This window comes from Pimephales promelas, chromosome 19 (assembly GCF_988280905.1).
Source record: "Pimephales promelas chromosome 19, fPimPro1.hap1.1, whole genome shotgun sequence".
Classification (NCBI taxonomy): Eukaryota; Metazoa; Chordata; class Actinopteri; order Cypriniformes; family Leuciscidae; genus Pimephales; species Pimephales promelas.
In genome coordinates this window covers 24,918,145-24,934,280 of record NC_142787.1, presented here as the reverse complement: position 1 = coordinate 24,934,280, position 16,136 = coordinate 24,918,145, and the positions used below count along the sequence as shown (strand labels likewise).

Here is a 16,136-nt window from a genome sequence, read left to right as displayed (position 1 = left end):
TTAAATTGTATAATGCTGTGATGCCTAAATTCATTTTTGTTTAAAATGTTTAATTGTAATATTACATTTTAGCTAGGACTGTCACGATTCCTCTGTTAAATTGAAGTACTTGATTAAAAATAATCCTTAATTGCAATTTATCCGTTTCGAGTAACCTGCAAAATACAGTAAGCGACTCATTTCAAGGACTAGAATTCATTAACCGTTTTCTAAGGCTGCATGGTGCTTAAAACCACCAGGAATGCATACATTAGATTTACGTTCTAGGCGCAACTTCATGACATGCATATAGAATATTTTTTAAATATTATTTAAAAACGTTTGAATAAATAAGGTCATATATCACTTTAATTTTGATAATTAAATTTGGCCACTACTGTAATTTTGATAATTTACATTTTATTCATTTGACATTTACAATTTATCCATTATCAATCATAACATGAATAAATATATATATATATTTCAAGAGTTGCTTTCAGAAGTTTTTCTAATTTAATGAGATTAATGTGTGTGTATATATATATATATATATATATATATATATATGCTACACTGCAAAAAAAAAAAATATATATATATATTTTTATTTTTTATTTTTTTTTTGCAGTGTAGCATGATATTGGAGTAGTAGACTGAATGCCGTTCCCAATTAATCCACACTGCAAAGAGCTGCTCCTAATTTGATGTTCTGTTTCAGTAGCTGCCTGCTTATCATTTGTTTGAGTCAAGCCTGTGTCTCATGTTACTGGCTGCTTTGTTAAGTGGTGCCATATTCTGCTCCTCTGATGTTGGGCCACTAATTTTATCCTCCCTATATATGCAGAGTTCTTCAAAAGTGTGCTTTTCTATTTATACTGCGTGCGGCCTAATTAAGGGATTCAAGTAGTCTAAAGAGTCTGCTCCTATATATGTATCCCAAAGTATTGACTGGCTTCTGGATTTAATTGAGAACAACCCATAGATGTAGAAGATACACTTTGAACATGTGTGTAATAGGAGTGTTATGAAAAAAATGAGTAGCTAATTGTGCAGAAAAGATAATGTTGGGTGACTTTGTTGTCTTGTAATGTCAGAAGCTAAGCTTCACACCACTGTGGAGCTTTGTTCTCTAGGTTAGATGCTACTTAATTATAAGAAAATGTTAAAAGATAAAATCGATAATCAAAATTATTATTGAGAGCCATTAACTATTTGGAAAAGTATGGAATCTGATTTTGAATTATGGAAGCTAGATTACTTTTCCAGCTGATGTTTTTGTTTTATTTCCAGGCTATTTCCCCCTATTCTGTTTTCTAAAATATAAAGGAAAAAAAATTCTAAAAATAAATGCATCACACACGCAAAGTCATGGCAAAGGTTTAGTGATTGTTGCAAAAGTTTGTCTTTACAATCTCTTTTGAATTTCCCTAAATGAATGTGCATGTGCTACTCAAACCAGCAACATATAAAGGAGCAAACGTTCATTTAATTCAGACTGTATTTTGCTGTTTGGTGGTCATGCAACATCAAACCACGTTTACAGCATCAAACCGATATGTCAGATGGGAATATATGCTGGTTATAAAGCATTTTAGGTAGGGCTGCCCCTTAATAGTCGACTAAAAGTTAGTCGTCCAGAAAACGGTTTGTCGAACAAAATTGTATTTGTCAATTAGTAGTAGAAAAAAATACTCCACAGGAAGTGGCGAAGTCCATGAGGGACAGATCGTTAATGGTGGGTCCTTGTGGTAATAATGTATATCATGCATGGAAATTTGTTTTCTCTCTATCAAATAGCCTATGGCTTATCATTTGAAACATGTAAGAAGTAGCAACTTTAACGTTAACTTATTGTGAGGATCTTGTGAAGATCTAAACATTATTTAGATATACAGGAAATCGCAATGGAATATGATTTCGATATATCTAAATAGGTTTAGATCTTCACAGTGAAAGGTAAAACTTCCGAAATCTCTGTGTAAACAATGAGTGACGTACACATGCAAGTGATCACTTCCGCCGCATGCACAGACCGAAGCGCCCGTGCTTTCAGATCAGTTCAAATCAGGTTACAAGAGGTAAAAACAATATAAATACTGTTCGTTTTCTCACACAAACCGCTCGTTTCGTGTCTTAGGCCATCAATGTGTACTTACATTTACGAGTCATTAAATCATGTTTAATTTGGACTTCTCTGTGCATGCTCTGTGAGGTGGGCTCCATAGACCTTCATTATATGACTGACAGACAAGAACGGTTTGACCGAAAAATATCAAAATTGAAAATACTGTGGAACTGGAAACAAAGACACCTACATTTTGGATACCCTTGAGGTAAGCTAAAACATATAAAAAATTAATTTCAAAGTGATCTATCCCTGTAATTTGAAGCTTTATTTGTAGTTTGCATGCATAGTCATCAGTCTGGAAATTACTTCGCATTTTTTTTCCTTCCTGCAGGGAAAAGTATGTATTTCCTTGCTCATTATTAAGTTTATTTTAAAAATAGCCATAGTTTTAATTTCCGTTGAAGCGAACACGAGGATGGCCACAATTTGTGAAGCAATTAAGCATAATGATACATCCATGTATGCAGACATAACCTATTCTTCCTGCACACTAAGGGATAATTAATGTCAGCGACACAGGGCACGGATCTGATTGTGCATTTGAAACTATCTAGTGCATTCAGTTCAGTGCTGCGTTGAGAAAATGACAATGAGATGATGGCAGTTTCACTTCCCAAATCAGCCTAGTTGATGCTGACTTGGAGCTTTAGCAGGATTTTATGTTTTGGCCTTGCAAGCAGACATGCTTTAAGCAACAAGCTTTTGGTTCACTGTAATGAGGTAGTGTATCATTCTGTCTTTTGAGCAAAGATGCCGGTGAAATAAAAGTGAGGCCTTGATGAAACTCACAGTCTCTGTTTCATGAATATTAATGCCATATGCTGGTGGTTGGCAGCCTAGATTTCTCGGTCTCTCTTTTTCTGGGCAGAGATGAAGAGGAGAAGGAAATTCTTTGCATTTATTAAGAAACAAGGGATGCCTATCAGGCCTGTGCATCTCTGCTGGAAGAGCTTAGGTGAGGTGCTGTTCCTGTTTATCGCTGGGATGGCACTGACAGGATTATCATGCTGTGTTATTTCTGCCTCATTAATCAAAGTAAGAGGCATGACGATGAGATCGAGACAGTTCACAAAGAATTTAATCCATGCAGGGACCTCACGCAGTTTGTGTTCACCGCTGGCCTGCAGGTCGTTTGATTGACCACTTCATCCACACTGAACGTGATACTGTTGCACAATGTGACAATCACACTGTACATTGATGTACAGTTATGTGGAGAAGGTTTTTGGGCCAGTGAGATTTCGCAGTGGGCGAGGCTATTCAGAGTAACATCTGAAATGGAAGCAGAACGGTCTGTGACGTGCACAGCCACTAAAATTAGGATTTATCTAAGCATGATAAACAGGACACTCAGTGCGAGGTCACTTTGATAAGTAGCGAGTAGATGGACTAACTATAAGGAGTCTTCATTATCAGTTATTGCATTTAGAGTCCTCTGAAGGCCATTGTAAATAATGTGCTTGCTTTCTCTCTAGTTGATAAACAGTCTAACTGGTATAATTTATCTCTCTGTGTACCACTTCACAAGGTTCCTGAGGTTTGGCCTTCAAGGCTTAGCGTCTGAAGAGTGAAACTGCATCAGGGTGACAGAATTTACAAATTTAACTTCTGTAGAATGTATTTATCTCTGAACCTGGCTTCAGAAAGTAGTGATGAACTACTTTAGTGAAATCACTACACTGGAGAGGCCATAAAGGAAATTAGCCTTAGTGATTGAAGAGAACTGGGTTTGCGCCTCTTTGGGCCAGGTGACTTAGGGTGTATTCACACCAGGAAAGTCCGATAGTTCACTTGCTTTGGTCCGGACCAAATAAATTATTATTATTTTTTTTTTGGTACGGTTCGCTTTCACACTGCTCTTTTTGCAAGTGAACCAAAATTTGTAAACCAAACCACACGTGTGCTAAGGTCGTCCATTCATTGGACAAGTATTCTCAAGGGAAATCAGGAAGTGCAAAAAAGGCTCAGCATGGAGATATTTCCGTATATTTCATACTGCAATATTTGTTCTTTTACTAATTTTGTGTTAATTCTGTACAAACGCAATATGAAGAAACTAATGAGTACCATATGATACAATGTCATCTATACGAAGTTGTAATTCGGATTTTGAGAAGACGACGAGTGTAACGTTTGAGTGGCTCTATAAACGCGGGGAAATACGACAACTCTCGTCTCTCGTGCATCTTTTCATTCGACCACCTTCTGTTTTTTTTTTATCTCTGGGCAACATCTCAACTTTGCGTTACTAGTGGCACTGCACAGAAGACGGAGAAGGTATAAAGTTTTCATTCATAGAGAGGGGCTATGTTCACTCATTCAAATAATGAGATTCTTATTGTGTACTAACAAGTGCTGTCAATGTTAACGCTTGCGATTAAGTTTGTCCAGTTTAATGTAAATTAACGCATCATCATCCTTGTATTGTAACTATCCTTACATTAATAATAATAATAATTCATTACATTTATATAGAATTTTTCTCGGCACTCGCTTTAAGGGGGAAACTCGTCAATCACCACCAAAAGGTGGTGAACTGCAAATGCTTTATGAACTGCAAATGAATGATATTTTTTTTGCATCTTTGCGCGATTAGACATTCACACACGACGCGCAGAAAGACGTGCAGAAAGACGCGCAATATTCTCTTTTGGGTCGGTTCATGTTCACACCGTAAACGAACCGTACCAGAGTTCGTTTGGAACCGTACCGAGACCACCTCTTCAGCTGGGTCTCGGTTCGGTTGTTTGGTCCGCACCCGAGTTCGATTGCTGTATTCACACCTGCCCAAAAGGTCCGCACCAAGGGGGCAAACGAACTAGAGTTCGATTCAATCGAACCAAACAAGGCAGGTGTGAATACACCCTTAGTTTGAACAGGAGGAGAGAGGGGGAAGGTTTTATGATGTCTAGCATTTTGATTACGCCCATTCGTTACTGTTAAGTTAATTGTATTAGTAGTTTCTCTGTTTACCACTGATATATAGAGCACAGCATTGTTCAGTGTTAGGATTCACATGCATGAAACAGTTGCAGAATATATTTTCCCAGCTTTCTAGTCTTAGTAAGCCTGATAGTGACCTGTAGCCCACGCAGGGGCCCGCATTGTGGGACTCTTGGCTGATCTCTTTGCGACCCCACTCTGTTGGATTTGTACAGACGATCTGCTGAAGCCATAGGTTTCCGGCCTGCATTGTTTGGAGTGGAGAGTCTCTTCTGTGGGCCCACTGAGCCACAGTTTTTTTTTTTTTCCTTCTAGGCTTGAGTCTCTGTGCCCAGCAGTCTTTGCCCGTTCCCATTCATTCAGATTGCTGCCCACTTCCCATGTAATCCAGCAATATAAGCAGAGCCAGGGCTATTCATCAGCACTGACCTTTTTTTTCCCAAGATTCAGGCCGATTGATAACTGATGTTTGATGCGGGGCGACATACCCATTCAGCCATAACGTATGTTTTGAAATAGTTAAAATAACACTGGATAAACAACACAAACACACAGCCTTAAGAAAAAATGTCAGGATTTTTTAGTAGTCAATTGGGATTGTTGCTTTAAATTTGTGAGGGAGGTTGGGGGCCTGATAATTTCTAAATATAGCAAGTTCAGGTTGGTTAACAGTACAGACTGTCCCTTTGTTTTCTCTGTCTAATTAAGCATGAACAGCCATCTAATAGCAATGCCCACGGGATGGGCAGTAAAGCATGCTAATTATTCTTGCAGAGGTTTTGGGTCTAAAATGTTCATGCTAATGCGACAGTAGCATGATAAATAACCTTATAGATCATAACACGCTGACACGTATTACCTTGATGTTGCTGTTTACCTAACTCTCACTTTTCGACTGCACAAATCTCTTCTTTGCAAAGTTGGCAGGTCACTGTATTGAATCTGGCAGAGCTTTTAGAAGTTCCCCGAAATCCAAATGAAAGGGGATGGACATGCTGAGTCACCTCTCACAGAAAGTGATATAGCAATATTTCCAAAACGCATCACTCTGTATCTGCCACATGATGTCTTGTACACATTACCTCATGTTTTAGGCTTAAAATGATGCCTTTTTGGTTTTTGCCAAGTGGCGGTTTTCCTCAGTGGACATGGTGGTTGGAGATATAAAGTCTATAGATTGGTGGTTGGAGATATAAAGTGGAGATGTAAAGTCTGATGAATTTGTCTTAATTGTACTTTTATCTGATTAACAGCTGCATCTGACCCTACAGCGGAGTCATTTTTCACAGGGTCAGCAATGCTCAAAATAACCTAGATATGATATGGATTTTTTCCCCCTCTCATTCTCAGATTTAAGATCTGGCTCTACAAATCCTGTCTAAATCCATTCAAAGCTGCTGTTTTCCTGGCATATAATTGAATGAGGCAGGGCTTCATCAGAGCTCTGGCAGTGTTTTGTTCATGGACTCACCCACTAGATGCTGTTTACTCTTAACTCTGGTCTCTTCTCCGGATTTGTAGATATGCTCTTCTCTTAAACACAATCTACAGTAATTATCTATTTACCAAGTACAAGTTTGCTCATTAGCTTCTCCTTTGTCTAAGCAAAGTCAAAACAAGTGCTCGTATCTTGGGATGGAGAGACAATTGCTACACTGCAAATAAAAATCTCTTAAAGGGGATTTAGCATAAGCTTTGTATTAGTAGAAAACCTGTAGTATTTTCGAATTACCATGCTTTCCATCCTCGTAAGCGGAGGAGTACCATACTCTCTTTCCTGGACATGTCTCGCCGTCGATTCAGGTATTGCTTTCTGCAGTCGCCATCCAGTGTTTACATGCACACCTTTTGTTTCAATCTAACTGAATTCATTCTGATTGGTGAATCTGAATGCAGTGTTTACATGAACGCTAAACAAGTGATCGGTTGATGTGCCTTTTAACATTGATAAGAAAATTCCCGCTTCTCTGTGAGAGATGCAAGACCGGTGTGTCTCACAGGTGTCGCTCATCGGTAATCACGCCACCGGCCTGGCGGCCTCACGCCTTTCTCCCGCGTCCCTCACTCGTCCCGCTTGCCACAGTAAACATAATGAATGTCACTGGTGTCGCTCATTTTGGGTGATCTCGAAACACATTTTCAGGCAGACTCATCACGGAGACTCACTAGTAGCCTAGACTTGTTGTTTAACTACTGTGCTCTGTTATTGGTAGGCGTGGCCTAGGGCAGCGAAGCAAGTGCATTCTGGGAGTTGTTGTCTTTCATCTACAAACCAAAAATACATTTTCTGGCTTTTCTCAGTCTAAAAAGCTCCAAATTCAAAAATAATTTCACGTTTCTTCTACATAAATGACCCATTTTAAATACACATTCATCTTTCCAGAGGTGAAGTATCCCTTTAATTGGTATTTTTGTCTTGTTTTCTTGACGAAACCTCTAAACATGCTTAAGATATATATATATATTATATATATATATATATATATATTCTTGTTTTAAGCACAATTTTAACAAAAATTTAGGGAGGTTTATGCTTAAAAAATAAGCTCAAGCTAAATTCTCAGGAAAAAAGTTATTTTTTACACACATTTTCTATTTGGTTAAAGTAAATTGTTTTAGAGTTGTATTTTTTTTACTGGCTTAAATACTGATCAAGGAAAAAATACATATTTTTGCAGTTCGCCCAGACCTTACTCAAACATTTCATAGATGTGGGAACACATCGAATTTAATGAGTCAATTTTCACACCCAATTTTCACGCTTGTACGTTATTTTCACTCAGAAATAATGCATACTATTGCCAGCAGCAGACAATATATTAATCTTATATTATTGAGATGTTGCCTGACAGCTGTGAGAAATGTGGGAGAAACATGATTCCTAGTTTTGAACTGATGTGTATCCCTTCAGATATTTTAACAGATTATATGACCTGCCTCGTGTTTCATTTGTTGATGTAATAGCAGAGGCAGGGTTTTGCGCTCTGATGTAATGTCCTGTTAACAAATCCCATATTTCTCATATTAGTGCAGGTCAACAGGTCTTACTCCAGACAGATTGTCTGCCTGTCAATGAGATCATATTTCAAACAGATCTTCATGAATCTGGTGCTCCGTTGTGGTGGAGGTTTGGAACAGTTATGTTTAAAAGTGTATTTGTCCTTCTTTTGTCTTTGCAATGCATGAAAATTTCAGTCTCTTGACAATTATACCCCGAAAATAAAGTGATGCAGATAAATTCATATGTAAGTTCAATTTGAAAAATCAAAAGGACAAAAAGAATAGCCTCTCATGGTCTTGACCTATTCCAAGACAAAAATGGTATACATTCTTCTGTTTATTTTAGTGATGATATTGAAATGGCTTTGAGTGAACAGTGTTGAGACTGTTTGGAGAACGCTGATCAGAGAGCAATTCATTTGTCAATGACGAGCATCAGCCAAGTGTTGACATGTATTTCCATTATTCTCCTCCAGTTGAATAAGATGACCGTGCGTACAGTAATTTGAAATCTTATGAAACACTGAATTGTTGTGATGAAATGTAAATATCAGGATTTAGGCTATTCCCCATTGTTGAATGGTGCAATCTAGGACCTTTTATTTTATTTATTTTTTAAATCAAGCACTTGAATTTACTTGAGGAATCGTGACAGCCCTGTTTTGTAATGAAATGCCACTTCAGCTCTACTTTCTGAGTATGAATTATCATATTTAGTAAAAGATAGTACAACATAGGGGTATGCATTTATATATAATATCATTAATTGTTATATTAATGATGTGCACACAGCACTGTTTCAAAATATCATCTGATCGTTATCGACAAAATCCCAGAAAATGTTGAGATTTATTTTGTCAATATCCCACACAGAAGTACCGTAAAAGGTTTTGCCTTGTGTTTTACTCATTTGTGGCTTTTTTGTTAAGAATATTTAAATAATTAAATGGATGACTTAAAATAATATTCTTTAATCACCTGTAGCATATTCATTCTAATGTAATATAACAGTCGCGAAATAACGGTCTAACCAGTTGCTCAACACAGAAATCGTTGAAAGAGTCGTTCACAAAGGAAACTTTCCACAAGTTCTTCTTTACCAGTGTCAAACTCTCACAACAGCCTATCCCTCTCATTGACATGATGTTGCTTTTTGAGCGTGCGTGGGTGTACGGCGCTTCCTACAATTTTTCTGCCTGCCAGTCTTTCATAAAGTTCCCCTTGTCTGCTTCAAAGGACACAAAGAAAGCCGCATGGCGGTGGTTGATGGCTACTAAAGGAGGATGGCTGTGTGGGTTTAGGGGTTTGTTGTTTTAAAGGGGTGAGGAATGTTCTCTTGTTCAGCTTGTCATTTATCTCTTGTCTCTGCAATTAAATCCACACAGAGCTTAGGGGTGGAGTTTTTCTGTGTGACAAACATTAGCTTTGTGTCTGATTGGGTGGCAACTTTAATGGTACTATTAACAAGATTTAATAACCTCCACTTAGGAGTTACACAAGGGAAGGACACATTATACCATCTTACACTGGATGTTTTTATTGATTTATTGAATGACTGATATGGGATCTTCAACAGCTGATGCTGAAATTATGAGACAAGGATGAAAAACACAAGCAAATTTGATGGTTCTAGGCGTACTGCAGAAAATGTGAAAAAAAAATGTAAATGCTTTGTTTGGAATGAATATAGCTAACTATATTAATGTTTTTTTGTTATAATACTAATAACAAATAATATTTTCTTAGAGATTGCTCTTGTGCTTCCTTGAATTGGCATTGGAGTGCTGGAGGAATGACGTCAAAGCCCTGATACCACATAGCAAACTGGTTAATCTGATTGACTTTCATGATTTTCAAACATTTTCTTAAAGTCTAAGAATCATCCTGAAAATACCTAATCTTAAAGATCAGTGGCCGGTTTCACAAAGATAGACTTTGACTATGGCTTATTGTAGATAGACATCTAAATCAGACCGTTGCACAAAGCACTTAAAGGTGATATGTAACTCTTCTTAAATTAATCCTTTTTATTGCCTGTGTGTGATGATGGGGTTGTAATCACTAGGGGTGGCACGGTACATGAAAAAACACCCGAACCGTTCGGTTCGCTTGTCTCGGTTCGGAGCGTGTGTGCGTCTCACGGTTCGACGCATGCGCAATGTAGCCTCGTGTCCGTATGTCACGTTTGTTTTCTTTTCGCACGACATAAGCTTGTTCAACTTGGACCGGCGCTGCACAGAGCGACCGGTGAATAACATCAAACTAGAGCGGGAACGACGGCTCCGTCACTCACTTTCGCGGTATTTGATGTCATTACCGATCGCTCTGTATGCCGGTTCTTAGTAAGCAATCCAGTAAAAGTGGAGTATGGAGCGCTGCAGGTCACGGCACGCGGAGAAATGGCAAGTGGGAGAGATGAGGGAGTTGGAGGAAGCGCGAGCGTCCTATAAGTCTGGTGTGTGGGAACATTTTGGATTTCATGTTATGATATTTTAATATAACGCTACAGTGGCACTTTATGTTTAGATAAGAGCTCCAGTCATATGTTTCGAAATCCTGCACTTTAATTTCAAGTGAAAAAAGGTACCCTCACTTTTTGGGAATAGAAGCATTGTTTATACTGTTTTTTGTGTTGAGGTTGAACTTGTTTCACTTTATGTTTATGGCCTTTGCTATATTGCTATAGCCTAATTATAGGCAATGAGGTATTCATGTATATTAACTTATTCATAAAAGACAGTGTAGTTCCTCTTTTTTTCTTTTAAAAGATAGAATTTTTGTAAGAGCTACAAAAGTTGTCAGTTGATAAATGCAAGTTAATTTCTTTGTGTAAATAAGATTTGTGTGATAAAAATGCTCAAGTTCTTGTAGAGATAGTGATACACATTCTCCTTTTTTTTTCAAAATAAATGAAAAGCATGTCAATGTCTTCTCTCTTGCTGTATCTAAATCTCACCTAGCTTTCCTCTGAGATAGTCCCAAAATGTGCTTAAAGTCAAAGAGTCAAATTCAGTTTGTGCATGATTGCATGAATATAATTTTTTTTATACTGTATCCTAAAGTGTGGATAATTAAGCTAAATATCACATGCTGAAGTACATTTCTGGAGTGTTAAAGATTAAAAGAAAAAAAATAACAAGAACCGTACAGAACCGAAAACCGTGACACTAAAACCGTGATACAAACCGAACCGTCGGTTTTGTGAACCGTGCCACCCCTAGTAATCACATATTACAATGATCTGCCTCCAGCACAACACAAACTCCAACACAAACTCCACATAATTATAAAAAACAAAACAAATATGTATCTGCTGAAGCTCGTCAGGCCAAACGTGAATCGACTTGCGAAAACATGGATCATCAACATCGACAGAGCGTATGAATTATGGAGAGACTTCCGCTATTTTTATTGTGATCAATTGCAAGTTTTCAGATTTGCTGAAATAATGGTAAACTAATGAAATATTAAGGATGAACTACAACATACATGAGACGTGAATACAAAAGACTGTTCAGGATAACAAAAAGTAGGATGTAACTTTTATTTTATGTACTAGATCTACTGTCTAATGTCACTCATCCCATTACCATCAATACACATTTCCAGACACGTTTTGGTCTAATTAAGACGGTCTTAATTTTTGTGAAACACTCTAACTTGTATTAGACTAGTCTATGGGCAAATTTTAGACTTGTCTAACACTATAGATTGGTCTAAAATAGCTTCGTGAAACCAGCCCTAGAGATTTGTCTAGGTTTCTGCTCTCTTCCAGAGACGCACAATCTCTTGGTCACCTTTCTCGTCTGCTTGTTTAACTCTCACATTCGCCCTGTCCAAGTTGCTTCGTGTCTCATTTCTAACTCTGTACTGACGCTACATCTTTTTTTTTCTCTTTTTTACTCTCTCCCTTGCCATACCCCCCTCCCCTCCCACCTCTCTCTCTCTCTCTCTCTCTCTCTGGCAGGCTGTTCCTGCAGTGAGTCAGTATCATGGAGGCTGGCAGTGGGGCTGCTGCAGTGGTGGGAAGTGCAGCTCTTGGACTGCTTGGAGTCACAGGAAGTCATGACATCTCTGACAGGTAAGACTCAATGTCTTTCCTCATCAGACTTCCCCAGGGGAGATCTCACCTGGGTTATTTTACTCGTTTGAGGTACCTGTTTGTTTCTCTGTGTGTCTTGCGTTCTTGCTCCTGTGTGAGTTTTTGCGTCCCTGCCTCAGCATGCCCTTTGCTTCCCTGCTGTTTCATTCATAACTATAGAGGTTATTTCTGTGTGCAGTGTGTGTGTGCGCAGCAAAGGCTTGGGCATGTACATCCTCTTCCTCTCCAGGGGTTGAGGAGAAATGTCAGAAGTGCAATCTCTAGGAGGTACGCACCGATGAAGCAGAAACTATGTAAGCTAAAGGTTTTTAGAGAGTTGTGTACATATCCAGCATATTGGATGCAGAGCAACATTACCCAGCTGCTAGCACTGATAAATACCCAACATGAGAACATTTATTTCTCCGGGATAATGTCATTCCTCATATATATCCCTTCCGTCCCAAATTTTGTAGTCAGTTAACATGGTGCTGAGTCTGTATGAAAATCCACAATGCTGAGTAGTAAAGCTGTGGCAGCCAATAAAAAGCGTTACAATGCCAGTACACTCCCACCCACCCATCCACTCTCTCACAGCTCTGAGCGCAAGTCACGTGATCTGCAGCGCTCACGAGAGCCTGGATGCTTTGGCTTCCTCTTTCTGCCCTAAATCCCTCTCCTATCACCTTCCCGCCAACGGTTTTGGGCTCTGCGGCAATTGTCCTGTGTTTTGAGGATTATTGTCCAGCCATTTTAGCCCTCAGCCTCACTTGAACACAGTCCAAATCTGGTATGCCTAAGGTTGCCATGGCAGCCACAGCTTAGCATATATTAAATATTAGCACAACATCAGCGAAAGAAGGCAAGGAAAAGGACAAGGGGAGGCAGCGTGTTCTCTCAGCTGTTGTGGAAGTCATTCCAGATTTGGTGGTCATTTTCATACACACCCATGCTTATGATTCATAGTCACTAGGGGAAATGTTTAAGCTGTGCTGAGGCTTTGCTTTCACAGTCCCTGGTACTCTGATGGCCTAGAGCTCTGCAATCCTTCAATATGCTGTCCTTCCGCTGCAGCGCATGCGTATCTTAAACAAGCAGCCTATGACATTGAATAGCCTCCAGCTAGGCAAGTAAGCTTTTTAAAGTGCAGAACGGACTGCAAAGAGTATGCAATAGTTAATTTTGTTGCCTAAACTTGTTACCTTTCTTATCAACATCTAGGTTGCAGTAAGAAAGAGACCTCTGAAGTAGATCAGTTTAGTCGTGTGGCTATGTACTTGCCATTTACGAGACTGTTATTATCCAAAGTGGCTTACTGTGCACTGATTGCAGGCCCAGTCTGCCCTGAGCAACTTGGAGGTTTAGTACCTCACTGAAGGGCACTAAAGTGATAAAACGGGTTTGTGATCTTGGTCTACTTGGATTTTTAAACCACTGCCTTAATCGTTTAACATTAGATCTCTGTTTCCATGTAAGGCTCATCCATCTCAACACCATACTGCTGAAGTGATTGCAGGTTAAGTGGGAGTTTTGAAGTATATATTTTTTTCACATGCAAATGGTATTTGTTGAGATACTGACAAGCAGTTAATCGTGTAGTCGTAACGTATGCCTTATTTATATTTTAGCTTTAATGAATGTGACACGATCCATTTATTGATAGCTAGTTAACACTTTACAATAAGGTTGTATAATTCTAACATTAGTTAATGCAATTAGGAGTCATGATCTAACAATAAAAAATAATCTATACAGTGTCACCCATGCTTAAAATTAATGCATACTACTGTAGTTGTACATGAACATTAATGCATATCGAATGAGCAATATCACTGAACAATAACAGTAATGCAACTGACAATGTATGCATTGGCTCTTAATATTTACAACCTTACTGTACAGTGTAACGAATAGTTACTTGATCAATGACATTGCGTTAACCTGCTAATAAAAGTAATTCGTTCACCAGCCAATCTGCAATTGTAGTGGTGCATGTTTGCTTTGCTTACAGCCTGTGAAGACAATGAAGCACACGCATGCAATGCTATTTATTGTTTCTGGCTGCAAATTCACAACTTGGGTAAAATAAAATGTCTTTTAATGTGTTTCTGTAGATTCATAGCGGCACAGGAAAAGTAATTGATTTATTTATTGAGTTCTCTGTAAGATATGCCGCCTCACATTTGCTTTTTGTGTTCATTAAAATGAACTTTTGTTAGCCCAGAATCTTCTTTTGTCCGTGATTGGGTAATACCGAGCAAACGGAAGTGATCTCTGCTTCTTGAAATATTATGTGCTGACAGAGTGCATTTCTACCCGCATTTTTATATCAGTGGACAATTTGTTTGTCCTCGCAGTGACGAAGCATTCCTGCTGGACTTGTCCTGCTTGAGATAGAGCACTGCGTGTAAAGCAGTACTTCTCCCAAAAATTAACATTCTGTCATTTATTAAACTGTCTCATGTCTTCAAACCTGCTATTCTGATATTCATAGAAAACAAAGCTAGAATTGTAAGAAACGTTATCTCTTTTCCAAATCACCAAAAAAACAATTATAACCCTCAATGATACTAATAACCCTATTTTTTGGTATTTGCCTTGACAAAATAGGTGTTCCACAGAGGAAAGAATGTCATAAGGTTGAGTAAATAATGATAGTTATCATTTTTGGTGAACTATTCTATGTGAGATAATAACATATTACTATGTGAAAGCAAGAGAGAATGTTTTGTCTGATTTTGATGCCCCAGTCCTCCAGTAGACCATTTAATTTCTCCAAAATCGCAGTTGCAGAAACATATGGTCTGTGCTATTGATTTCAGTGCCAGTATCCTCATGTTAAAAACCATTTCAATTTTAGTGAGTTTAGGAAAGTGTTACTCTGTGTGGGCTGGTTTGACTTGCATTACTTCGCAGACACTCTGCCACTTGAGTTTGGAGATAGAAAGTGCCCCTGTAGCTGTCCCCGAGCTATAGGCCTGGTGTCTTCTGTGCGCTCATTTAGAAAGACTGGCTATTGTTTTGATCATTCCTCAACTAAAAATACCCAAATGTGCTAGTGATTTGAAATGTCAAATTTTTCAGTGTGATCCTCCTGATTTCTTCTTTCGAGAGTAGAACAAGCTATCTAATGAAAAGTTTTAAAATCATTTGTTTTAGGGAATGTTGCCTTGGGCAGTGCTTCCCAAACTAGGGTATGTGAGGTGACGCGTGAATAAAATGCTGACTTCATTTTCGGTTCATTTAATTCTACCCAACCTTAAAATAAAATTAAATCAGATGTAATTCAAAATGCTGCATCTATCGAAAAAGACATTGTTAAAGGTCAAATATACAAGCAAGAATGCATTTTTTCCAACGAATATCCACACAGTTGCAAAGGTGACTTGAACATTTAAACTAACCAAACAGAGATGCACCAATTACAATTTCTAGGCCGATTCAGATTTTTGATTGAGTTTGACCTGCCGATACAGATTTTGGCCGAATCCAATTTCATTTTTTCGAACTGCTCTACAGCAAACACAAATTTTGTCAATACTATTTGCTCTATTATGCAACCAAATAATAGTTCCTATGAAATCCACCATAGAACTGTTGTCTCCAAGCAACACAGAGCATTATGTGAACGAATCTGCTGCTTTGAATGAATCAGGACAGTCAATGATTCATATCCCATTCATAAATTCAGCCACTTGCTGGTTTACTTAATGAATGAATAACTCTATGAGTCACTCATTAAGACCTACTGGTGGTTTTTGATTACTATTTAAAAGTATCACTTCATTTTTTTTAATCATTATCTCATTAAATTATTTCATTATTAATAGTAATTAACTTAATGGAATTATAAGAATTTGACACAAAACATAACATTTAATATGGTTAGAAAAACTTTGCCTTTTATAAAAACCAACCTGAAAATCAATTTAAGAGGACAAATCTTGTCACTTAATGGAAAATGTGGAAGAGAGGGGGTACTCAGAATGATGTTAAATGCTT

General features: G+C 38.1%; 1 protein-coding gene across 3 annotated transcripts in view; it reads left to right on the top strand.

Annotated features, from left to right (window-relative positions):
• arhgap32b (Rho GTPase activating protein 32b) overlaps positions 1-16,136 on the top strand; it is an 85,003-nt gene that overhangs the window by 14,033 nt on the left and 54,834 nt on the right. For all 3 annotated transcript variants that reach the window (XM_039686143.2, XM_039686142.2, XM_039686141.2), the window contains exon 2: positions 12,021-12,134. In XM_039686143.2, the coding sequence (XP_039542077.2) occupies positions 12,046-12,134 (89 nt within the window). In that variant the 5' untranslated portion in view covers positions 12,021-12,045. The remainder of the gene's footprint in view (positions 1-12,020; positions 12,135-16,136) is intronic.